At 46.4% G+C, this 27,128-nt stretch overlaps 1 protein-coding gene and 1 non-coding gene across 7 annotated transcripts in view; one reads left to right on the top strand and one right to left on the bottom strand.

Annotated features, from left to right (window-relative positions):
* Nucleotides 1-27,128, top strand: part of LOC147022689 (ral GTPase-activating protein subunit alpha-1-like) — a 226,012-nt gene that overhangs the window by 95,507 nt on the left and 103,377 nt on the right. For all 6 annotated transcript variants that reach the window (XM_085887470.1, XM_085887471.1, XM_085887468.1 and 3 more), the window contains 4 exons: nucleotides 12,149-12,298; nucleotides 15,701-15,895; nucleotides 16,082-16,197; nucleotides 17,275-17,491. In XM_085887470.1, coding sequence (XP_085743596.1) covers nucleotides 12,149-12,298; nucleotides 15,701-15,895; nucleotides 16,082-16,197; nucleotides 17,275-17,491 — 678 coding nt within the window. The remainder of the gene's footprint in view (nucleotides 1-12,148; nucleotides 12,299-15,700; nucleotides 15,896-16,081; nucleotides 16,198-17,274; nucleotides 17,492-27,128) is intronic.
* Nucleotides 24,591-24,754, bottom strand: LOC147022691 (U1 spliceosomal RNA). The gene has a single exon (XR_015060567.1). It is a non-coding gene; the product is annotated as a U1 spliceosomal RNA (small nuclear RNA).

The raw sequence follows: 27,128 nt of genomic DNA on the forward strand, positions 1-27,128 counted from the left end.
GGTGAAAGGGCGTGCCGCGCGCGTCCTGTACAGTGGGTGGAGGTTTGCGCTGGGCTGCACGCATATCTGTTATCGTGGTGTGTGGTTATTCCACTATACCCTTAGACATTATTCTTGCACCTGTGTCATCGTCTTGTTTGTGTTTCTCCTCTCATGGTACCATAACACTGTAACTAGCCTCTCTTACACTGTAAATGCACTGGTGTCTGCCCTCTTGGTTGATTTCATGAATAAGAGGAAAGAGTTGGAATGAAGATGGAGATTGAATGGAAAATGGAGATATAATTAGACCGAGCTATAAGACCCACGCAACGCACTTCGTCCCATGAACCCATTAGACATGTGGGGTAGGTCGAACTGCACATATACTAATGAAATAACTGTCTGGGGATCACTGTATGTTGGGTGCCATTGCCTTAGATAGAGGCATGCGGTTTCCAGAACCGTGTGTGTATATATATATGTATATGTATATATATATATATATATATATATATATATATATATATATATATATATATATATGTATATATATATATATATATATATATATATATATATATATATATATATATATATATATATGTATATATATATATATATATATATATATATATATATATATGTATATATATATATATATATATATATATATATATATATATGTATATATGTATATATATATATATATATATATGTATATATATATATATATATATATGTATATATATATATATATATATATATATGTATATATATATATATATGTATATGTATATATATATATATATATATTGTTGTGGTTACCAAATTCGCAAACCACCATTCAGGTCCCTTAGGTGAGGTATCTCGGTAAGTGCATGTGTAGTTAGGCCCAAACCCGTTGTCTAGTGGGAATACATGTCATTTATGCGAGCTGCGACTCTTCAGGATAGCCGTTTTTCTTTTACTATCTTTATTTTGGACCACCCGCCATGATTACCACCACAACCACAACATCAACCACCAACCACAACACCGCTTCACCACAACCGCCACGACCTTCACGTCACACCTCGCAACCGTAGCATCGCCACCGTTCTTGCCCCGCTGTGGGTACCGGTGTTGGACTCGTGCAGGGCGCACGTTGAACAGCGTGTACAAAATCACGGATTTTGTGCTTCAAAAACGGATCAAAAACGACACACGCCCACTTTTTGCCGTCCAATCGGTGAGCGAGGGGCGATTTGGCCCCGCCTCCAGAACGATCGATATATGCAAATTTGTGGATCAAAAGCCTTCACGCCCACTTTTTCTCGGGCCAATGGGGAGCGAGGTGAAAGGTCAAAGGGAGGGGGTCAAAGGCGAAGCTACGGGGGGATAAAAGGACGGTGTTCGTCAGTCAGCAGAACGAGAAGGAGTCGGAGGGTGGAGAGTCGAGTGTGGAAGTCTGGAGCCCGAAGCCTGCAGTAGCTGGAGAAGCTGAAGAGAGTCGAACGAGGGGAGCCCAAAGAAGAGTCCAGGGTGGAGAGTCCAGAGGCGGAGAGGCGGCAGCGGCGAAGGCAGACGAGGGGGTGCTCGCGTCGGTGCCAGGAGCTGCACGCCCGAGGGAGGCCGGCAGCGCGACCTGGCCGAGGTGGAGACGCACACCAGGGATAATAAAGATCCTCTATACCCCGAGCATCAGCAACCCCCTCCTGTTTCCCCCCGCGCTGAGATAGTGCGACCAAGGGGGCCCCTTTTTCCCACCCCCTGCCAGGCACTGTCCGCGAGGCCCGCGGAGTGCGGCGCCATCGCCGCTCCGCGTCTCATCACCAGACGGGTAGGCGCGACCCGGTCTCGGCCTCAGGCCTGCCTCATTCTTGGGGGATTTCTTTTCCTTGGTTTTGGGTATGTGTTGTCGGCGCCGTCTGTGAAGTAGAATTGTATAAGTGTTGCCGTGTGCTCGGTAGTCGGTATTAGCTCTGCACTGTGTTTTCACTTTTATATTTGCTTTTTGTGTAAATGGAATTGTGTTTTCTTTTTTTTGTGTGCATTTGGTGGAATTGTATTTGTGTGCTTCCCGTTCGTCGCGAATAAATGTGCTTTATTGTTGAACTGTTCTCCCGCTTCACTTCGTCTTTTTCCTCTATTGAATCCCCATCTTGCTTCACGTAAAGGGTTGGTAGTGGGCTGAATACGCCCGATAATTAATCAAACCGTCGAGGTCGACGATAACACCGCTCGGTTATCCCGATAGTACGGAACGGGTCGCTTAAGTGGCCCGTGTCCGAAGTCGACCTGCGGTGAGGTGCGATCGCCCGGTCTACCCTCCGCGTGGGTACTTAGGTAGGTCGAATTTGGCGAGCAACCCTATCCCACGCGGGGGCTGATTGGCTCGATCGCGGTGAGACCGAAAGGTCCACCCGTGACTGGTTCCCGGCGTTAGTCCGAGAGGGTCACGACTGGATTGTCCGTCCGGTGGGCGACGTGCCGCGATTCGAGTTACGTGGCCGTCAGCACGCCGGCGGGCGCGAAATCCGCAACACTGGTGTCAGGTCGTGCGATACAAACTCATCGCCCTCCTCGCGGCACTGGTATCGGAGAACAGGAAAACAGGCTCTCCTGTCTCCGGCTAAATTCACGGGAATCGGTCCAGGGGTGAGAGAAGCGACCCCCGATTCCCTCCAAATTACGAGCGAGCAAATTAACCCTTCACGAGAAGCAAGATGGCGTCTCAAGGCGAGCGGGTGCCGGGTGGATTAGGTATGTGTAATAGTAATGTAGAATCCATGGCTCAGGACGAGATCACCGTGCAAGAGAAACCCGTACCAGAAGGTTGGGAAAGGCATCGATGCCGTTCATCTGGTCGGTTTTTTTATTATAACCCCACCGCTAAATGTAGTCAGTGGGAGTGGCCAGGGCAGGTGACAATACAGCACGTTATGGAACTCGTGCAGAGCATAATTGACGGAATGAAAGAAGGGAACAACGAAATGAAGAGAAATACGCAACAAATGGAAAATAAAAAATGGATGGAAACGCACTCGAAGCGAAAAACCAATTAAAAGAAAGCCAGGAGGAGACAGAGGAGGGATTGAAGGTCGAAACGGTGGAGTGTGAGAAAAGACTTCAAGACATGACGAAGAGAGTTGATAAGCTGGGACTGGAGGGAAAAACGGAGACAGAGGAACTGGGAAGACGGGTAGAAAACCACAAGCGCAAGCCGGAAGAACAGTTAGAAGCCAAAGCAAAGTCTGAGTGTGCGGAGATGAGAAAGGAATTGGAAAAGAAAGTTTCTGAGTTACAGAAACACCAAAACAAAGAGAGGGAACTACAAAACGAACTGAGAGTGTTAAAAGAGGAAAGGAAGAGAACGGAAAATGAAACTTTAAGAAACCACACTGTGCAGATCGAACAGCTGGAAGCGAAGGCCAGACTAAAGAATGAGGAACAAGAAAGAGTAATGAAGGAAGAACGAATGAGACAGGAGAAAGAAATCAGTCAGTTGAAAGAAATGACGAGATTGCAGAAGGAGGAACAAGAAAGACAGTGGAATAGAAAACTGAAAGAGTATGAATTTGAAACTGAACGACAAAAGGAAAAAATAGGTTTGAATACAAGGAGAAAGTAAAGGAGCAAGGAATGAAGCAGGAAGGAGAAATCAGGAGATTGAAGGACACAACGAGATTGGAGAGGGAAGAACGAGAGGAACAATGGAATAGAAAACAAAAAGAACATGAATCTGAGGTTGACCAATTGGAAGAAAAGCTGAGGCTGGAGTACGAGATAGACAAAGAACAGCGAATGAAACACAAACAGGAGATTAACCAAATGAAGAAAACCATGAAACTGGAGAAGGAAGGACAGGAGAGGAAACGAGGAAGAGTAATGAGACAGCAGCAAATGAAACACAAAAAGGAGATTAACCAAATGAAGCAAACCATGAAACTGGAGAAGGAAGGACAGGAGAGGAAACGAGGAAGAGTCGTGAGAGAACAGCGAATGAAACACAGGAAGGAAATGAGCCAATTGAAAGAAACGATGAGATTGGAAAACAAAGAGCAGGAGGAACAGTGGGAAAGAAAACAACAACTCTATGAGTGTGAAATTGAACAACTAAAACGGAGGGAGAACGAACAGCTAATGGGGCTCAGAGAGAAAGAACGACTCAGATGGGAAAGGAAAAGGAACCAGGAAGAGACAGAAAAAAGGAACCAGGAGAGAAAATGTATAGAGACACGGGAGATAGAAAAAATAGAGGAGAGACAGCACGATGAAGACGGGGTAAGTGACGCACACACACACACGGAGGTAGTGGAGGACAATGGGGGTGAGCTGGCGGACTGGGTCGAGACCCAGTGCGAGCACCTGGATGGCCTCCTCCAGGAACGAGGGGAGGGAGTATGCCCCCTTGAGGCGAGTCACGACCAGGTGAGTTCGGTCGTGCTTTGCGAGGTTGAGAGGACGGGTGCTGTGGACAGGTGCTTGGAAAGCTTGGGGGGTATAGAGGCCCCGGAGACTCTTGTGGGGACACGAATCCCCAGTGTGGTTGTCCCTGTGTGTGTGGTGCAAGGTGTGAGTGCGTCCCCGTGTGTGGAAACGACCCCGTGTGTGAGTGGTGTGGTGGCGATGGTGCCGGAGTGCGTGCTTCCCAGCACGCCGTGTGTGGAAGAGGCACCGTGTGTGAGTGTCGCCGTGTGTGTGAATGAGGCACCGCGGTTGAGTGCCCCCGCGTGTGTGGATGAGGTACGGAGTGTGAGTGAGGCACCGCGGGTGAGTGCCCCCGCACGCGTGAGTGAACGGCCGTGTGCAAGGTCGCTGTGTGCAAGGGAGACCGTGTGTGTGAGAGAGCGGTATGTGAGGGAGATGTCGGTTGGCATGCGGGAGCACGCAGCCGCGTCTCCCGGTGTGAATGTGATGGAGTGGACTGTGTGCGTCGTAACACGCAGGTGTGCGTGGGTCGAATGGAGGCGACGACGGCGACATGTAAAGAAAGAAAGCCGAGTAGCGGCTGTAGCTATTTCGGGGACAGTGCCGGGTTCACCCAGCAGTGAGCACGCGGTTCGTGCTGTGCAACGCACGAGACCGCCACGTGCTCGCTTGCGAGAGTGAAGTCCCGGTCCGGAAACGCACGCGGTGGATTTGCCGATCCCGCGGACGGACAGTTTAGGCAGGTAAATGGATTTGGACCGGACGGGTTCTCCACGCGATCGTGTGTGTTAAGCTCCAACGGGCAAAGCACATGTGTTCGCGTGGGGAACCCCTCGAGACGTGGGGCTTGTGTTTTTTTTTATGCACACGGTGACGCCATGGCTGCACGTGGGGTTGGAATCCGGCAGGAGGGGTATCTCTGCCGGATGGTACCGTCCAAGGAGGGACGAGGTACACGTGCAGCTGCATGACGTCACGGGCAGGTGCAAAGTGCGCGAGCTCTGAGTTGCCGCGCAGGTGCTGCGCATGGAAAAAAAAAAAAAAAAGCAAGCCTCACTTTCGGGTGCACAGGATTCCTGGGCAAGGGGTGAAAGACCCCCTTGCCTGGGCACAGGATGGAACCTAGTTAGGGGGAAGGGTTAGCTTAGTTAGACCGACTTCATGGGGCAGGGGTAAGTCCTCATGGAGTCCGTGGAATGGATTAGTTAGAGGGATTGTAGCCAGATTTAGGTTGGGAAATAAAATGATTTATTTGGAGACAGTGACAGACTTGAGAATGTGTAGTGGGGACGTAGTTTAGCTACGTAGGTTAAAAGGGAACGTGCTGTAGTTTAAGGGATGACGTGGGAGCACGAGTTAGTTAGGGGAGGTAGTTAGGAGGATGGCAGAGTTCGGTGGTGTGTGTGTTGAAGAGTTGTTGGTGAGTTATGAGGTGGAGGCATGTGCTTGGTGAGTGAGTGAGGCCAGCGGGTCTGTGTGAATGGAGCGAATGGGGAATGCATGGTGCGATGAGTGATTGGGGGGAGGAGTGACTCCCGCCCAAGGGACCCCGGGGTCAGAGTAAAGTGAGTTAGCTGGGTTAGTCAAATTGAAAAATGGAGGTCGTTTTGTTGTTAGTGGGAAAGTAGGCTCGAGACCCATTTGGAGGGGTGCAGGAGCCCTGTTGACGGGCTTGGGAGCGTGGCTGCGAAAGGTGAGTATCGCTGAGTGGGTACCCCGGGCACCAGGCTAGTCGGCCGCGGTAGGCCATGGGCCCATGGGGGGCCGGGATAGAGTAGTGGGCACGGGTGCGCCTGCTTGGTGCGGGGGCCCGGGGCGCCATTAGCCGCGTGGGCAGTGTTGTGGGCACGGGTGACCCTCGGAAAGGGGCCCGGGAGGCCGGCCTGCCACGTGTGCGTTTCAGGGGAGGTGCCATGGGGGCACTCCCCGGTGTTAGGGAGCTGGTAGGCTCGGAGGCAGTGTAGTGCCCGGGGTGCCATAGCGGGAGATTCGGCAGAGGGTCGTGCCTGCCAAAGGGAGCCACGTGTCCCAGCCAGGAGACCGTGTGAGGGCACGGAGAGAAAATTGGGGGGGCGAGGCCCGAAATTGTGAGGACACCAACACAGGCGACGGGAATCTGGGTTGTTAGAACCAATAGTTTAAGCGAGAGGCACTTGTTGAAAGCCCCGGGGTAGTTTAACAGTTAAATGGTTAGGGTAGATTAGGAGATGTACCCCTCCGCACCATCCATCCCCTCGCTGTCGTTGTGGGCCGCTGGACCCACTTGGTGTTAAGATCGCCGAACTCTGGGGAGGCCATTCTGAGGCTTCGTTGGGCCTCGACACAGGACGTTAGCTCTCCCTTGTTCCCCTCTGGGAAGGGAACGTAGGGGTTGGGAGTAGGCTAGGTGACAGAATAGGTTAGCCGAACAAGGACGATAAAGGGGGTTAGGGGACGATTTATAGTGGGGAAGTAAAAATAAAAACAATAAAAAAATAAGTTGGGGCTAAATTGGGGTTTGACAAATTAAGGGAGTGGGTATGTACAGTGACAGGCAAAGGCGATAGGTGGGAGGGAGACAGGTAGGTAGGTCCGAGCCCGCCTTCCAAGTGGCCAGCACCACCGCACTCCCTCCACCAACCTTCACTGAACGGCAAAGGCTGGCCAACTTCATCGGCTGGCCGTGTTTTGCTTCAAGGCGGAGGCCGGCCAACTTCATCGGCAGCTGTGTGCTGCAAGGCCTGTGCCGGCCAGTTCATCTGCTGGCTGTTTTTCTTCGAGGCCTGTGCCGGCCAGTTCGTCTGCCGGCTGTGTTTGCCTGCAGCGGTCTTCTTCTGCGGGCTGTGTTTGCCTGCTGCCTTTGCCATGCCATGCCCACTGCCCACGTTCACCGCCCCGTTCAATTTTTGCTTTGCCCCCCCCCCCCCCCCCCCGTTCATTACCATGTGCGCCAGGATCAAGGCAACAGTTTGCAAGCTGCAAGAACTGCCCTGTTGGCAGCTACAACACGGGCCTGCAGTGGCGGCCCGTGCACCGTGTTTGTGTCCATCCATCCATTCGTTGTGCTCATTGCGTGTGCCACTTGAGCTGGCACGGAGACTACGTTTGTGCGGCCCATGCACCGTTGTGGTTCACTGCATTCAGTTCAAACCGTGCATCCATCCATTCGTTGTGTTCATTGCGTGTGCCACTTGAGCTGGCACGGAAACTGCGTTTGTGCAGCCCATGCACTGTTGTGGTTCACTGCGTTCAGTTCAAAAGGGAAGGCCTTGGACTGCGTGTGAGCAGCCAGCCACGTTCCCTGTCACCTGCATTGTTTGAGCCAGAGACTGCATGTGGGCAGCCTGGCTCCCTGCTAACTGCTTTTCTTTTGCAGAGTTCAGTGATCCTGGGCCATGGTTTAGTGTAAAATTTGTAAGTTAAGGTTAAGATGTACTGTACATATGAGTGCGCCCCCGGCATGTTTGTCTTAGCGCCGGCAATTTTATTTAAGTCGTCCGTGTGAGTGAGTTTGTTTAGATAGTTACGCAGCCCTCAGGTTATTTATTTTGGGGACACGAATACCATGAATGTCGCACTCAGGGATCCGTAGGTAAAATGTACTAGGGGAAAACTACACATGATGGCACACGAAAATTTGACGACTCGGGACGAGTCTGTAAAAAGGGAAGGGGGTAGTGTTGTGGTTACCAAATTCGCAAACCACCATTCAGGTCCCTGAGGTGAGGTATCTCGGTAAGTGCATGTGTAGTTAGGCCCAAACCCGTTGTCTAGTGGGAATACATGTCATTTATGCGAGCTGCGACTCTTCAGGATAGCCGTTTTTCTTTTACTATCTTTATTTTGGACCACCCGCCATGATTACCACCACAACCACAACATCAACCACCAACCACAACACCGCTTCACCACAACCGCCACGACCTTCACGTCACACCTCGCAACCGTAGCATCGCCACCGTTCTTGCCCCGCTGTGGGTACCGGTGTTGGACTCGTGCAGGGCGCACGTTGAACAGCGTGTACAAAATCACGGATTTTGTGCTTCAAAAACGGATCAAAAACGACACACGCCCACTTTTTGCCGTCCAATCGGTGAGCGAGGGGCGATTTGGCCCCGCCTCCAGAACGATCGATATATGCAAATTTGTGGATCAAAAAGCCTTCACGCCCACTTTTTCTCGGGCCAATGGGGAGCGAGGTGAAAGGTCAAAGGGAGGGGGTCAAAGGCGAAGCTACGGGGGGATAAAATGATGGTGTTCGTCAGTCAGCAGAACGAGAAGGAGTCGGAGGGTGGAGAGTCGAGTGTGGAAGTCTGGAGCCCGAAGCCTGCAGTAGCTGGAGAAGCTGAAGAGAGTCGAACGAGGGGAGCCCAAAGAAGAGTCCAGGGTGGAGAGTCCAGAGGCGGAGAGGCGGCAGCGGCGAAGGCAGACGAGGGGTGCTCGCGTCGGTGCCAGGAGCTGCACGCCCGAGGGAGGCCGGCAGCGCGACCTGGCCGAGGTGGAGACGCACACCAGGGATAATAAAGATCCTCTATACCCCGAGCATCAGCAACCCCCTCCTGTTTCCCCCCGCGCTGAGATAGTGCGACCAAGGGGGCCCCTTTTTCCCACCCCCTGCCAGGCACTGTCCGCGAGGCCCGCGGAGTGCGGCGCCATCGCCGCTCCGCGTCTCATCACCAGACGGGTAGGCGCGACCCGGTCTCGGCCTCAGGCATGCCTCATTCTTGGGGGATTTCTTTTCATTGGTTTTGGGTATGTGTTGTCGGCGCCGTCTGTGAAGTAGAATTGTATAAGTGTTGCCGTGTGCTCGGTAGTCGGTATTAGCTCTGCACTGTGTTTTCACTTTTATATTTGCTTTTTGTGTAAATGGAATTGTGTTTTCTTTTTTTTGTGTGCATTTGGTGGAATTGTATTTGTGTGCTTCCCGTTCGTCGCGAATAAATGTGCTTTATTGTTGAACTGTTCTCCCGCTTCGCTTCGTCTTTTTCCTCTATTGAATCCCCATCTTGCTTCACGTAAAGGGTTGGTAGTGGGCTGAATACGCCCGATAATTAATCAAACCGTCGAGGTCGACGATAACACCGCTCGGTTATCCCGATAGTACGGAACGGGTCGCTTAAGTGGCCCGTGTCCGAAGTCGACCTGCGGCGAGGTGCGATCGCCCGGTCTACCCTCCGCGTGGGTACTTAGGTAGGTCGAATTTGGCGAGCAACCCTATCCCACGCGGGGGCTGATTGGCTCGATCGCGGTGAGACCGAAAGGTCCACCCGTGACTGGTTCCCGGCGTTAGTCCGAGAGGGTCACGACTGGATTGTCCGTCCGGTGGGCGACGCGCCGCGATTCGAGTTACGTGGCCGTCAGCACGCCGGCGGGCGCGGAATCCGCAACAATATGTATATATATATATGTATATGTATATGTATATGTATATGTATATATATATATATATATGTATATGTTTATATATATATATATATATATATATATATATATATATATATATATATATATATATATACATATACATACATACTTGTATATATAGGCACAATATATTGTCTGATGAAGCCGAGCCAGCGAAACGTTGCCTGAGACCAGGTCCGCTCTTGCTTTTTTTGTTCAAATTAGTGGAGTTGATGTAGTTTTTAGCTCACCTGTTCGAAGAACAGAGAGCTATAGCGAAACCACCGGCGTGAGTGTGAGCGTCAGCTTCAGCATCAGGCTGAAAATGTTAAAGTTTTTGGTGCAAGTTATTTTTTCCTTTCTAATGTTTTTATCTACCACACTATTTTTTATACGCCCGATATATATATATATATATATATATATATATATATATATATATATATATATATATATATATATATATATATATATATATATATATATATATATATATATATATATATATATATCGGGGTGTATTATGTGATACCGGTCGTCCGTCCGTCTGTCTGTCTCTCTGTCTGTCTGTCTGTCTGTCGGTCCGTCCGTCCATCCATTCCTGTCTGCACTCTAACTCCCAAAGTTTCAACTTTCACGTTTCATATTTGGTACAAAGGTACAGACTGTGGAGACAGTGTGTCTTCACATACGTTCGTCATCTAAAGTGGTTGCCATGGCAACAAGGATGCTGTTTTTTATCCATTCCTGTCCGCACTCTAACTCCCAAAGTTTTCAACTTTCACGTTTCATATTTGGTACATAGGTACAGACTGTGGAGATGGTGTGTCGTGACATACGTTCGTCATCTAAAGTGGTTGCCATGGCAACCAGGATGCTGTTTTCCATGTCGTAGCACAATTCTGTATATACCTTCTTGTTCGGGCGTATATTGTGCTCACTTGCGCTCTTGTTACTGATTACAATACAATATACAAATACATATTTTGCTTTAAAATTATTTGGATCAGACTTCACTGCAATGCTTTATTAAAAATATTAATTATTAGACGAGTCTTTTACAAACGATAAATGTATAAACAGGTGAGCATTGGATGGCTTTGACACCAACTCTGGTTTTACTTTTGGTTTGAAGCACCTTCTTTTTCTTCTCAAAATATATGTGAGTCCGCACAGAACTTTTGTGTTCTTTCTCCGCAACCGCTTGTCGGTTTGAGACAAATTTTTCACAATTGGTGCGACGACTCATGTAGAATGTTTCATTCATAATTATGGCATCATAGGTCATGTTGTGTGGCAGCCATATTGGAAAAACGGAAAAACTTTGGACCTCTATATCTCTGAAACCGCACCAAGGCAAAATTTGAAACTTGGCACATAGCAAGTACTAATGGAAATGAGTGTTTTTTGTGACATCATAGGTGTCCTCGTTATGACGTCATAATTGCATATGCAGAACACCACATCCGATTAGTATGAAAATTTTTGAGGGTCATCTTGGGATAAAATGGTCCACAGAAAAATATTTTGTGACGTCATCAGTCACGTGATTCGGCAGCCATATTAATTCTTTTAAAAACCTTCAAAAATCTTCTTTTCTGAAGTGACCTAACAGATCAAGGCGAAACTTTACACAAAGGACCGCCTCTCCATGGGGAACCAAAAGTTGACACGTATGATGTCATTGGTCACATGGTTTGGCAGCCATATTGGATTTGCCCTAAAGCCCATAATAATCTCCAGACCGGCTGGATCCAATCGAGGGGAAACTTCACACAAGTGTTCCCCAAACCAGGGCTGTACAAGTGGCACATAGCAAGTTCTCCTCATGGGGAATGCGTGTCGTGTTTTTATGATGTGATCACGAAGGCAAGCACCAATTATATCATAATTGCATATGTAGAATACTGCATCCGATCAGTATAACAATTTTTGAGGGTCATCTCGGGATAAAATGGTCCACAACTTTTTTTTGATGATGTCAGTGGTCACGTGATTCAGCAGCCATATTGTTTTTTGTTTTTTTATACCTTTAAAAATTTTCTCTGAAATGGCTGAAGAGATCGAGACGAAACTTTACACATATGACCGCCTATCCATGAGGAACAAAAGCGTCACACACATGACATCATTGGTCACACGGTTTGGCAGCCATATTGTATTTACCTGAAAACCTATAAAAATACACCACTTAAAAGAAGGCGAGGGTTTGCAATCTCTGCTCTTTTTGTGTGTTTTTCACTGTATTTGTACAAATTTTCACAAATTGCATTTCCTTTTCTCCTGTTTTGGCATTTGCTTGTCATTTCAAGTGTGATGCTTGTTTTTCTTACCTAAAATATTAATTGAATAACAATCGTCATTTGCGTTCCAGCTTTGCGATCAGATGCCAAGTCCACCTCACTGGACAGGTCCTTCTCAAAGAGCTGGAGTCATGAGCAGTTTCGTCAGGGATTCTCGCGGAATGTAGGGATGACCACAGAAACTTCACTGCATTCACAACGAGCCAAGAATTCTGTTCCGGGTAAGGCATAAATACACGATCGTCCAATGGGTGATGTGTTGTCCGGTAATATTTCAATATACCGGTTATTTAAATGTAATTTTCCATATCAATACACTGGTATTGGAATTCTGAATATACCAGAATACCAAAAAAAATCGATGTACAATATCTTCTATATATTACTAAAACTCTCATCTTGTATATGTGTATGTATGTTCCCGAAATGCAGCCAAAACGGTACAGGATAGCGCAAAAATTTTAGGGCCACCTTACTCAGCATTCTCCTGCGGTGTGCAGCATCAAGTTTTGTTCAAATCAGGCAACAACAAAATTATTAAAAATCAATTCCCGATTTTGTCAAGTACTCTTCGGGAGAATTTGATCAATGCAAACAACCTCAGCGGTATAGTTCGCTGGAGCTATCTTTTTTTCTTGAAATTATTTATTAAAAAAATCTCAAACATTTCGTATCGACAAAGAACGATTTATTTTTAAGCATAAAATAAACATCGCCATTTTGATCTAATACCTCCGTGTTCATTGATAAATAAAATTGTGTTTAGAAGATTACGCACAATAATTTCTTCGACTTTCTTTTCTCCGTTTTTTTAGGTCATCTCGTTACCAGTCTCGATGTCTGTCCGTCCGTATGTACGTACGTACGTCCTCATTTTTCTTCTTCCGATTTTCTTGATATTTGGTATGTGGGTAGATGTCGATGAGGGATGCACGACGGCATGACCTTTGACCGGATTGAAGGTCAAGGTCACTCCAAAGTTGCGAAATTGTCCATTTTCAAAATCTATCTCCTCCGCCGTTTATGATCCGATCTTCGAAATTCCTTCGGATTCTGATAATATGGAACAATATCTAAATTTGATCAGGCTGGTTTTTTGAAATTCGTCCTGATTATCGAGTCACGTGTCTTCAAATTTGGAAAAATCGTCGATGTGATACAGTCAAAAAAAAATTTGCCCGATCTTGATGAAACTTGGTATGTGGGTAGGGGTCAATGAGTGATGCACGACGGTATGACTTTTGACACGATTGAAGGTCAAGGTCAAGGCCACTCCAAAGTTGCGAAATCGTCCATTTTCAAAATCTATCTCCTCTGCCGTTTGTGATCCGATCTTCGAAATTTCTTCGGATTCTGATAATATTGAACAATATCTAAATTTGGCTAGGCCGGTTTTTTAAGTTCGTCCTGGTTATCAGGTCATGTGTCTTTAAAGTTGGATCTCCAGAGCTTCAGAGATGACCGTCACCCCCCAACCGGAGGTAATTTTTTTCTTCACATTTACATGCAAGTTTCGTTCAAATCGGGCAACGAAAAAAAATAATTAAAAAATCAATTCCCGATTCAGCCAAGTACTCTTTGGGATTATTTGATCAATGCAAACAACCTCAGCAGTATAGTTTGCTGGAGCTATCTTTTTCTTTTTTCTTTTTCAATGATTTTTTTATCAACCGTTGTCACAACGGGAACCCAACGGGTTCACAGGTCGTCTAGTGGAAAATAAAACGAAAATTAGTACATCACCAACAAATCGAAGAAAGGTGTTTACATTGCTAAAATATTGCACATGATTTTAACAGCTTTGATGCACTCAACGTCTTGGCCTAACCATGGAACAGCAACAGTGAAGCATATGATGTCAAGACATACCAGGAAGTAACTACAGAATGTTTTAACTTTTAACTTTTAAACCTCAGCATCCGAGCACATCAGCTCCGTACAAGCAATGACATATTTATTTATTTATTTATTTGTTGAATTTTTTATACAATGTTGAGGCTCAAATGAGAGCGAACACACAGAACGTACGACAAGGGGAGCAGGAGATAAGAGGGGTGGGAGAAGGAAGGGAAAAACAGTGGGGAGCAGGAAGCACAATGGTTGGGGGGGGGGTAGAAGGCTGCACAGGGGGGATTTGGCGAAAGCAGCCTGAGGCGGCGGGGGGGTTGGGCTAAAGCAGCCTGAGGGGGTTGGGCGAAAGCAGCCTGAGGGGAGTGGGAGAAGGCAGCGTGAAGGAAGGGGGGAGAAGGCATCGTGAGGGGGGGAGAAGGCAGTGTGAGGTGCGGGGGAGAAGGCAGCATGAGGGGGTGGGGAGAAGCCAGCGTGAGGGGAGCGGGAGAAGGCAGCGTGAGGGGAGGGGGGAGAAGGCAGCATGGGAGGCAGGGAGAAGGCAGCGTGAGGGAGAGGAGAAGATGGCGCGAGGGGGAGGAGAATACGGCGCGAGGGGGAGGAGAATACGGCACGAGGGGGAGGAGAATATGGCACGAGGGGGAGGAGAATACGGCGCGAGGGGGAGGAGAATACGGCGCGAGGGGAAGGAGAATACGGCGCGAGGGGGAGGATAAGACTGCGTGAGGGGGAGGAGAAGACTGTGCGAGGGGAGGAGAAGACTGCGCGAAGGGAGGAGAAGACGGCGCAAGGGGAGGAGAAGACAGCGTGACGGGGAGGGGGAGAAGGCTGGACGAGGGGGGGAGATGGCATCATGAGGGTGGGATGAAGGCAGTGCAAGGGGGTGGTAAGAAGGCAGCGCAAGGGGGGGACAAATGCAGTGCAAGGGGTGGGGAGAAGACAGCGCGGGGAGAAGGTAGCACGAGGGGGGCAGAATTCAGTGTGAGGGGGCAGTGCGGGTGGAGCAGCGCTGGGGGGGAAGGTAGCACAGCGGTGGGGGGAGGGGAGGTAGCACAGCGTTGGGGGGTGGCAGCACAGTGGTGGGGGAGGCACCATTGGGGGGCAGGCAGCATGGGGGAGGCAGCATGGGGGGCTGCAGCATGGGGGGCAGCGAAAGAGAAGGGAAACTCTGTGAGAGGAGTGAATTGTAATGGGACGGCAGCGTGGGGAGAGGGGAGCGGAGCGAATTTGAAGGCGGCGATAGGGGAGGGAGGGAATGTGAAAGTGGCACAATGGGAGTGGAGGGAATGGGAAGGTGGAGCAAGGGGAGGGAAGGGAATTGGAAGGCGGCGCAAGGGGAGTGGAGGGAATTGGAAGGTGGAGCAAGGGGAGGGAAGGGAATTGGAAGGCGGCGCAAGGGGAGGGAAGCGAATGGGAAGGTAGTGCAAAGGAGGGGAAGGAATGGGAAGGTGGCGCAAGGGGAGGGGAGGGAATGGGAAGGTGGTGCAAGGGGAGGGAATGGAAGGTACTATGTTACTATGTTTTTTTTTTCTCAATAGAATAGAGATACCATCGTGCAAAGCAGTTTTTTCATGCATTTTTCGTCTTTTCTGGCAATATATAGTTTGTTGACCATGAATTCAATGTGAAGCCTGAAGTGGCATTGTTATTCCGTTGTGCTTGATGGATCATGATTTATTGGATTTTCTTTTCAAAGCAATATCCTGATGATATGTTGTTGTGACTTGCCTGAAATGATGTGTTGTTGCCACTACGTCACTTCTTTTGTGTGACAGATATGCACACACCTCCTGCACAAGATGATTTCCATGATGATAGTCACGTTGGATGGTCTTCGGAGGAAAATCGCGTCCCGAGTGATGAACACCAGGACCTGTGGCACAGCAGCAGTGCATGTGATTTGCAACAGGTTCACCAAGCAGAAGTCAACATTCAGTGTGATGTAATCAGGCCCGAGCAGCACCAAACAGGTCATCTTTCAACTTTGATTTTGGTCCTACTCGTTACATGTGCTTAGGTTTGATACATTTCGGACACAATTGTGCCTCTGTCCTGGTTTTTGTTGGGACATTCAATACAATGTGTTTATATATTTGCGATGCCACCTCATATTTTATTCCAGGAATAAAATAAATCTATTCCATGATTATTTGCAGGGTCACTCTTGCTTGACCCAATGCAGTCTGAGAACACCATGGGACATATCACAGTCGAAGATGGATATGAAAAACTGAACACCTCAATTGATGCCTGGCAAACCTCCCAAACAAGAGTGAGTGGACACCTTGCATTCAAGCACATTCAGTTAGCTGACTAAATAGTTTGTGGTGACTCCTTTCTTTTCAAGATTGATGCTAATGGGGAAGGTCGTAATGGCTGAAAGAAGATGGTCAACATATAGAGAGATTAAAAAAAAAAATCAGGTTGATAAATTAGGCAGGCAGATAAAAAAGAATCAGTGTCTAAAGTAGTCTATGTGGGTTTACCCCCCAAAATAATAGGTATTTGCTTTCTTCTCTGAAACCACCCACACAATTTCGATGAAACTTGACCACAACCATATCTAGGATCCTCTGGCTTCGAGGGCACGAGGCGGGCCCTGGACCCCAGCCATACAGCTGTGCTCACGGTGATGGTAACCTGCTACTTTTTAATGGTAGCCTCCGACTCCAAAAAATAAGGAACCCCTGATCCACCCAAGCCCACTTCCTTCAAATTCCCTGCTTTCCTTCCTCAAAGTCCCTGTAATGTCCATCTTCTATTCCCCATGTTCCCCGTCCCATCTCTCTCCCTTCTACAGATCTCCTAATGTTTCTGTTCCACACTGTCTTGTCCCTCCCACTCCCGCCCCTCTTGTCTCATGCCCCCTTGCTGTGCGTTGTGTGTTAGCTCTCACACGAGCCTCGACAAGGTATACAAAAAAAAAAAAAATAAATAAAAACCTTCATCACCCATGATGCACTAAATTTTGTTCACGTCATTAAGAAAAAATATCACGGGTTTTCCCCCCAAATAGGTATTTCGTTTCTTCTCCGTTACATATTTTGTGGTCATCCACGCTTACCGGTGGTTCCCTGGTTCTACTAAGTGAGCCCAGGAGCATTGCCCATATTTTTTGAAAAAGCCTAGGGATAATGAACAGTTTAAACTTGTGGTTTTCATGTGGTTGTTGTGCGATAATCGAGGAAAATTTTTTACGGTTGTATTTTTATTCATGTATATCATGCTGTATATCTGCATGTGCAGATCTAACTAAATAAATAGAATAAGGATCACATATCTTAATGTGAAATATGTGAACCATTGCAGTCTTGCAAATAGATCCAAACGCAACTCTACTCTTGCACAGGACGACTTTGAAAGAAGCCAAGACTTGGGACTTTCGTCTGCGACATCTGCATTCAATATCGGAGGAGGGGGAACTCATGAAGAGAGAGAAAAAGAATCCCTGTCAATGTTTCCTTTGGAACCCTCGGGCTTCATGACGAACCAACACTGCTACCGTAGTGTGGGAGGCGACGACCCAATGTCTTTCTCTGATGTCTTGGCCATGTTTCACAACAAAGGTAAGAAAACATTGGGTTTTGGTTTAGTAAAAGAATAATTATGGTTGGACTGTTTATCATTCCAATCTGAACCCGTGCATAACGATTCTGGAAACCCAAGTTCAATCCTCACCCTTTCAACACCTTGGTTAACGTCAGAAATGGGGATTTTTGCGATTCAGTCCCGGCTTGCATCGCGGACGTGTGGGAATCATTAGTTAATGTCAACTTGGGTTTTTCTTCATTGCGCAAACTGCTCACTACATCGCAGACAAGGTAGACTCCGTATGGAGAGAGGGCCCAAACGATTTGCCATGCCCCGTGTGAGTAATTGAAATAAAAGTGAAAAAAAAGATATCCTTAGATAAATGTTTTAGCTTTATAAAACACCTATCATTCTTTTTTGGTGGGTTTCCCATCTAACATCACTCCTAATGTGTGTTAGGGTGACGGTTATACACCATCGCCAAAGCACAAAGCTGTCACGCATCTAAAGTTGCACATCGATTGTTATTCCCTTATTTTTTTGTTTACCTTTCTTGCTTTGCTTTCTTTTGTTGTGCAAATTAAAAAAAAATTGCCTCAAGCTCAGCAAGCACGTTTGACAGTTATCAACCTCATTTTTTTATCACACCGAGGTCCACAACAATAGCATATGTTCTAACTTCCCCGTTATCTCACAAATTTCATTCTCCAGCACAGTCCAGCCTCTGCCTTTGCATTGAACGCAATTTCTCATTAAGTATGCCCAAAATAATGTGGTCTACAACATAATACGACAACAAATTATGTTATCAATGTGCAACAACTATGTCTGTAAATGCATATTATTTGTGAAGCACTCAAACCTCCTGCAAATACTCGTACGCCATTACTACAAGAGAGATATTTGTCTGTCCGTTACCATTTTTCTCAGAGATGGCTGAACGGTTCTTCGTCAAACTTGCAGAGGTTCATCAGTGAGCACCGTGGAGTGTTTTAGGCAACAACAACAATTTAAAAAAAACTGAAATAAAAAAACAAAAAAACAAAACAAGTTGGATTTATTTGGATCTTTGTTTCTTAATCTCTCTTTTGTGCCAACACCTTTACAGTTATGTGAAAGGTAGTATTAAATGATCCCCGACCATCTTTCCTTGTGGATGTAGAGAAATGTTTTTGGTCCTGTTGTGGATTTTTTTCACCCACCCCGTTGTGATCGTTGAAGGATTCTTCCTGGTTGATTATGGAATCCTATTTAACTTCAAGCAGAGTTTAACGTTTGTCCGATTTGGTTATAAAATCCTGCATAAAACCCACCGACACTGATAACTGATGTACACACAAGTCCTTTCTTTGTGAAACAATTTATTTTCTAACTATCCAGCATACACTTCTCACCCTCTTACAATGAACTTAAGAATCCCCATTTAGCAATATTATTTGGTTCTATTTCATTTATTCTTACTTTTTAGTTAACAGTTAAACCAACCTGATTAAATTCACTTCCACATTACATCAGAGAGTTTTATTCTAACTTGGTACTTGGTCAGTCCCAAGGAGTACAAGCCACTGAGATGCTCTACATCCTCACTTGCTTGCACGAAAACAATTTTACATTTCAAGGCATTTTATACGTCCAGGGGAGAGCGGTGGAGGCTACCAACTCAGACTGCATACGTGTCCTCTCGGTGCTGAGAAGCACACGACGTACATTTCGAGGCAAAGGTTCGCTGTTATCAGCCCAGGTCACACCGCTCCAGACAAAGACATTTTTTCAACATATATCAAAGGGCGGAGGAGCTCCTTGTGAGCCAACGGCCATCCATATCTAGTGCCCAACTGTGTCTGCGTACGTCCTTCTGCAGTTGGGTTACTTTTTTTTTATCAGGAGGTTGGTGGCAGGATTTGCACTCTGGCCACTTTAAAACCCTTCATTCCACAAAACACAAAAACGCAAAAAAATCTGAAAACCCACTCCGTGTGAGTACCTCCTGTGCAGCTTCCCTTCGCAGGGCAGCTCACCGGATGACGGGATTGGGGCAAAGCCTTCGGGACCCCCAATCTTTGATGATAGGAGGGAAACCATGGGGTAACATCCCTGGGTCAGATTGCGGGAGAGTGTGTCGGAGTGGTGCTGAGGTGTCATCCACCAGACGGCGGTCTCCTTGGGTTAACCTGAGGCGGTCCCTTCGGGTGGGTGCCTGGAATTTCCTATCCCTAAGAGAGGATGATCACCTGTCTCTGTTATCATCTGAGCTCAAGCGTTTGGACATCGGGATTGCAGCTCTCTCTGAGGTTCGGAGACCGGATTGCGGCGAGATAATGGTGGGTGGTTACACCTACTATTGGTCTGGTCGCTCTGATGGTTACCATACCCAAGGAGTTGCTGTAGCTGTGTCCAATAAGCTGACCCCAATGATAATTGAGATAACACCGGTCAACGAGCGTATTATGAGATTAAGGATTCGTCACTCCTTGGGTGTCATTTCCCTGGTCTCTGTTTATGCTCCGACTGAGGCGAGTGATCTCACCATGAAGGATGCATTCTACGCCACGCTCGAGTCGGGTCTCTGTGTCGTCTCGGGTCTCGAGTCTCTGTGGACGTGTCAGAACACGGGCTGCGGTGAACCGGTTGAAACGGTGCAAAGCTCCAGGGATCTGTGGCATCCATGCTGAACTTCTCAAGGCTGGTGGAAATGCTGCACTCGTGTCGTTGCATGCAGTTTTGTGCTCTGCCTGTAACACAGGCATCATCCCAACTGTTTGGAAGAGGGGCCTTGTTGTTCCTCTCTGGAAAGGGAAGGGTGATCGCCAAGACTGCAACAACTACCGAGGGGTGACGCTGCTCTCAGTGCCAGGCAAGGTCTTTGCTCGGATAATTCTTGATAGGGTTCGCCACCATCTGCTTGAGCACCAGCATCCAGAGCAGTCAGGCTTTACACCAAAGTGGTCAACGATTGACCGTATCCTTGCTCTTCGTGTCCTCACTGAACGCAGACGAGAGTTTCAGCAGGGGCTGCTTGCAGCCTATGTTGATCTCTGTAAAGCGTTCGATTCAGTGAATCGGGACGTCCTCTGGAGGATTCTTGGTCTTCGAGGGGTGCCACCAAAACTGATCGATCTGATGTCTGAACTCTACTCTGGTGCTGAGAGTGCTGTAAAGTGTGGTGGTACCATCTCTGACTTCTTTCCAGTTGTTACTGGAGTTTGTCAGGGGGTATGTACTGGCCCCCACACTTTACAGCACTTGTATGGACTGGATTTTAGGGAGGATGTCGGAGAGATCAAGCTGCGGTGCATCGTTTGGGAAAGTCAAGATCTCGGACCTTGATTTTGCAGATGATGCAGTCATCTTTGCGGAGACTTCAGATATCCTTTTGGGGGCCCTCGAGGTGCTGAATGAGGAGTCGGAGCCGCTGGGATTACGGGTTTCTTGGGTCAAAACTAAGATCCAGGCTTTCAGTGACATCTTGGATGCTGCTGTCCTGTCTGTGTCTGTTTGTGGTGAGGATGTTGAGGACGTGGAGAGATTCACTTACCTTGGCAGTGATATTCATGTCTCTGCTGGCTGTGAGTCCGAGGTCAATAGACGTCTGGGTCGGGCCTGGGGAGTCATGGATTCAATGGATCATGTGGTGTGGCGCTGCCGGTACCTGTGCGGGAGGACGAAAGTTTGAGTCTTCAGGTCCTTGGTACTTCCAGTCTTACTCTATGGATGCGAGACTTGGACTCTGACCAAGGATCGGAGACGAAGATTTAATTCCTTTGGTACCAGGTCTCTTCGGAGAATCCTTGGCTATCGCTGGTCGGATTTTGCATCCAACGAGCTGTTGCTGAGAGAGACTCGGATGAGATTTGTTACCTGCATAGTCCGTGAGTGTCAGTTGCGGCTGTATGGACATGTGGCTCGTATGGACATGTGCTCACCAGATTCTCTCAGTGGGGGAGTCTCGTGAGTGGAGGAGGCCTGTGCGCCGACCACATGCCTCGTGGTTGCAGTAGGTTGACCATCATCTCAAGGAGATGTGGATGGGCCTGGCATCTGCCTGGGGGATGGCCAGACGGAGACCCCTGGAGTACCAGCGGAAAGTGGATGCAGCGACGCGCTGTTCTGGCACATGCTCCCATACCTGACCTGACCTGACCTGTGCTTGCACTAAAACAATTTTACATTTCAAGGCATTTTATACGTCCATGGGAGAGCAGTGGGGGCTACCAACTCAGACTGCATACGTGTCCTCTTGGTGCTGAGAAGCACACGACATACATTTCGAGGTAAAGGTTCGCTGTTATCAGCCCAGGTTACACTGCTGCAGACAAAGACATTTTTTTCAACATTTAAGGCAAAAGACTCTTGGCCAAAAAGGACAGCCAATTCAACTTGTAGCATAAAACTTACATTTCTCAAACCCCATTTGTTACAATTTAGAATACATTAATATAAATTTTTCCTCCACACTCCCCCGTTTTTATTATTTTTTTTTTTTTAAGGAAAATTTGAATAATTTTTCTTACACATGATTACCATGTTCTGTTCCTGAAGGAGAAATGATTTCCATTACTCAAGTTCAATCAACAATGGCAGCGAGTGCTCATATCAGAAAATGAGTGAGTTTCCATTTAATTTATGGCCTGTTCATCAGCATGTGTCACACATTGAAAACATGCTACCCGAAGTCAGAAGATAAACAGGGCAGGGTGTGGATAGAGCAGCACCCAACGGGAAACACAATCGAAGCACTCTTGGAGCTGAGGAGAAGGTAGATGTGGGCAAGTACAAGCTTGGGCCTGACACTGGGTTGAAGGAGACGAAAAGGACTCGAGAGGTGAACAGAGATCCAGCCCCAACAGAGCCTGGGGCCTCGCAGCAGCAGTCCGTGCATTCAGGCCTCGCACAAAGCGAGCTGTGCATGTTAGATGCAGTCGCTTTGCAGCACAAGCCCCCACCCGCACCATTGAACACATGTAAACTACTCGCAGTGTGGAACTCCAGGCCTGTCGTACATTGAAGCAATCACAGCAAGTTCACGATTTATTTGCAGAACGGCAATCGAGAGTGTGGCTGAGAACATTCCTCCACGCAGGCACCACACAACGCCGACGTTAAGACTTTGCTCAACCTTCTCCTCAGTGGGTTTTTTCTTTCTTTTTTCCCCACATTGCTCCATCTTATCTTCTCAGGAAGGGGTACAGTTTCATGATTACGTGTTGAATGCCCAATCAGCCAAATCTGGGTTCTCTCATCGTCCAATCTTTGTGTGGAAGTTCTTTCCAAGCTTCATTTCGACGAAACCGTACATTTGCATCGTTCAACTGCTCTCAACACTCCGAAACAAACAAAATCAAGGTTAACATCGATTAAACATGTCATCATGTAAATGTCATGGGTTCATGTATTTCCACAAGACTGACAAAGGTTCTTACAGAAGCATTCAACTTGCATTATATGTCATATCAATATTTTATCCCTTTCCTTGTTATTTCTCTAAATGACAATTAAAATATCCAGAAATCTCAGTTGTATGTGTACTCAAAACATTCATCTCATTTGCTATTTCCATGTAAAAGCAAACAGTCTTTATCAGGGTTTCAATTTGCGATCAATAATTCTTTTCACAAAAATATTCCATCGACATTTTCAATCTTTGACATTTTTCATCTATCCACTTCTCTCTGAAACTGCTTTTTTGGTCTAAATAATAAAATATTTTCTTTTAAATTCCATAAATCAAAAATAAAATCTTCAGCGTCTATCCAATCAAATCATGAATTTACCTTGACCGAATTGATCAAAGGGTCACACTGGGTTGTTTGCCATTGCCTTCCCAGCTCTAGTTCAGGCAACCTCAACATTCGCAGACTAATAAAACAATATGTCTATTTCAACGTCCATCCGAGGGCATCATCAATTATCTGTGAATCGCCCCACATGCTAAACATCATCAAATCATTAAAATCATTCCAAATCACGTTTCTACATTTAAATCAAAATCTTCGAAACATTTCTGACACGCCCACAGAGCTTGCCCAGCACACAAACCTGCCGGGTTGAGTAATTACAAATCATCACAATGCCAGCGAGAGATCACCTCCCGAATCTTCGAAACATTCACAATTGTTATTTCAATTTATCCAAAATCCCAATGGCTTTTAAATCAAACTTTAACACTTTTTCCCCAAATGGACTTCACTTTAAACAGATTCAGTAGAGAGGGTGCGCCACAAACACCAAAACAAGGAACAGTTACTTCTCTCCACATCCGGTGGGAAGAAAAAGAAAAACTCGAAGACAGGCAAAACCCACAGTTTAGCATTACTCTGCCATGGCTTCAACACGCACACTCACGAGCATTGCGTCTCATAGACTCACTTGTGATCACGTGTGATCACGTAACAAATATTTTTACAAAACCTTAAAATATTCATTTTTCATCGGAATTTTTACAGAAACCCGTGAAGGGCATTCTTCAACCTTCTAAAGTGTTATCATCTTACCACGGGACCATTCTCAGGCTTCCTTTTTGCCTGCAAAAATATATTTGCCATAAAATATCCTCCAAATCAATCACATTTCTTCTCATTTTAGTCATTGCCAACGGCATGCACACTTCGACACAATAGGCCCACCCTCTTGAATCTGCATGTGAATCGAGTTTCACAGCTAAAGCCAAGACAAACACCGACTCAGTGGAGAGAACATGCCACCCCCCACAGATTAACTCAGCACGAGTTCTTCCTCAGACTGTCTTGCCGAGGTGGTTTTAATTATTTATTTTATGAATGTCCATCTCTTCACGCTTTATTTGTTGCAATATTATTATTTCTAACAAGACATTCGTGTATCACATTGTCCAGCAATCTTTAATTCCCCAGCGAGCTCACAATCGCTTCCAATTCAGACCCCCATTGAATTGAATTCACACACTCACACAACCGCGACCTTCGCGTAATCGGCACCAAACCACGAATAGCCAAGCTGCTTCGACTCTCTGCCTGAAGTTTCTTTAGTTGTTAAAATATCGTCAAAATCCCCACAGAACACGTTTCATTGCAGTGGAATCTATTGGACTCGCACAAGTTTCATTTTTCACTCTCAGCAACACATGCAGCTCAATGCAAATCACCAGCCACGCACCCAGCCGGTCTATCGTCTCCTGCATCCTACAAATTTCACGGTCGACTTTCCCACATTTGGGGAAATCGCAAGGCTCAACCTCCCTCCTGTAGTGCAATGAGTAGGCCTCGCCCTGAGAATACCGCCTTAACGAACTGATCGCGGTATCTCTCCTATCAGGTAAGTATCAATGCAAATATATATCTCACGCGTCCTCTGCGCGGTCTGTGACATGTCACTTCGTCATGCTCATTTAATCTGACTCTTCTTCTCCAGCACTTTTCTAAAACAACTACAGTACTTATTGTGTACTTTTAAATGGACTCTCTCCACTACCTCTTCTTTCTATCAATAAAATTATCTGACAATGAACTTTTCTTTGTTCGAAATACGTTACCTGCTGAGAGCGTTCTCCCTTACCTTCGCTCAAGCACTTGTCGTTCCTCCAGGCACTGCCTCTGGCAGATTAAGCACCTCCGGTCACGAGCTCTGCTCCACGTCGGTTCGAATCCGAGTCACGGCACCAACTGTCGTGGATTTTTTAACCCACCCCGTTGTGATCGTTGAAGGATTCTTCCTGGTTGATTGTGGAATCCTATTTAACTTCAGGCAGAGTTTAACATTTGTCCAATTTGCTTAGAAAACCCACCGACACTGATAACCGATGTCCACACAAGTCCTTTCTTTGTGAAACAATTTATTTTCTAATTATGCACCATAGACTTCTCACCCTCGTACAATGAACTTAAGAATCCCCATTTGTTGCAATATTATTTGGTTCTATTTAATTTATTCTTACTTTTTACTTAACATTTAAACCAAACCCGATTAAATTCACTTCCACATTAGATCAGAGAGTTTTATTCTAACTTGGTACTTGGTCAGTCCCAAGGAGTACAAGCCACTGAGATGCTATACATCCTCACTTGCTTGCACTGAAACAATTTTACATTTCAAGGCATTTTATACGTCCATGGGAGAGTGCTGGGGGCTACCAACTCAGACTGCATACGATCCTCTTGGTGCTGAGAAGCACATGACGTACATTTCGAGGCAAAGGTTCGCTGTTATCAGCTCAGGTCACACTGCTCCAGACAAAGACATTTTTTCAACATTTAGGGAAAAAGACTCTTGGCTAAAAAGGACAGCCAATTCAACTTATAGCATAAAACTTACATTTCTCAAACCCCATTTGTTACAATTTAGAATACATTAATATAAATTTTTCCTCCACACTCCCCACAAAAACTTCTTTTTTTTTTTCTTCACAGTGCCAACATGATTAGAACAGCACTGGGCAATGCCAGGTACTCCTGCTAGTTGAAGACATCATGTCCACACTATTTTATGGAACAAAAGACAAAACAAGATTGAAAACAAGCAAATAAGCAATTTTTAAAAAGCAAGCAAGGTAAGGATGGGAGTGTAAAAATATATACAATCCATCCATCCATATACACAATCAATCCATCTACATTGGCTATGATGTGTTAAGTCTTTCTTCCAACCTTTCCTCTGTTGAACACCGTTTTGTAAGTCTGGTACCTCTTATCTTGCTTCTCTCAGACACCCAACTCTTGGGTCGCTGAAATCGGTGACCCTTATTGTCAGTAATTCTGTCTGTTTGTTTGGATGTTTGTTCGTTTGTCATCAGCATAATTGGTAGTAAATGTGGGTGGATTTTGACCAAACTCGGGTGGTAGGTACATCTTATGACCCAGTGCTTTGGAAATTGTGACGGTTGCTAGGGACGCTTTGGTTCCCTAGCAACAACTGAAAAACCTTCAAAATCGGTACCGTTCATGCAAAATCAATTCCGAAAGCCATTATCCCACGTAGGGTTATGAAATTTGGCACGAATGATCTACAGGTAATGCTCTATCAAATATATTCCGGTTTTTTTGATATATGGAATACTTTACCTGCAGCGCCCACTACAATTAGGGTATGCGCGAAAATTGGCGAAAATTGAGGGCCCCCCTAGCGAACAGGTGAGTACATCGATACGAATGAAACTTTGCAGGTTCATGGTACTCAATGAGTACTACAACTTTGCCTCAGGACATATTGACCGATTTTGCTTAGATAAGGGGTCAAAGGTCAATTAGTGCAAAAATTGATAATATGCGAGAGCTGGAGGTGTCTTCGTGCCAAATGCTACTCCTCCTAGGGTTATGGTCGGATGGTCATGAAAATTCACACTAATCTGGAATACATTGTGCACAAACAGTCGAGCCGGATTTTCGATTTAGATCTTTGTTCACCCACAGCACCCCCTCGAACTTTGGAGATTTCCGATTTCAAACCGCATTTTCGGTACTTTTCATTTAAATGGATACCGAGTAGTTATCAGTAGATGGAACTGGATGAGATTTGATATGCATAATCTTAAGGTGATTCCCTATCCGCTATATGACATCCATTTTGCTCTATATCTTATAGTTTCCATGCTCGGCGACCCATCTCCGCCTACCGGCTTGTCAAATGATGTTCTTGTGAATTCCTTTCACATTTCCAACTGTAACCTTCACTCACGATTCTGCTTCAACGGAGGAGTCTGTG

The sequence above is a fragment of the Eptatretus burgeri genome, chromosome 7 (genome assembly GCF_056783735.1).
Source record: "Eptatretus burgeri isolate ZD-2024b chromosome 7, Ebu_testis_v1, whole genome shotgun sequence".
NCBI classification, from domain to species: Eukaryota; Metazoa; Chordata; class Myxini; order Myxiniformes; family Myxinidae; genus Eptatretus; species Eptatretus burgeri.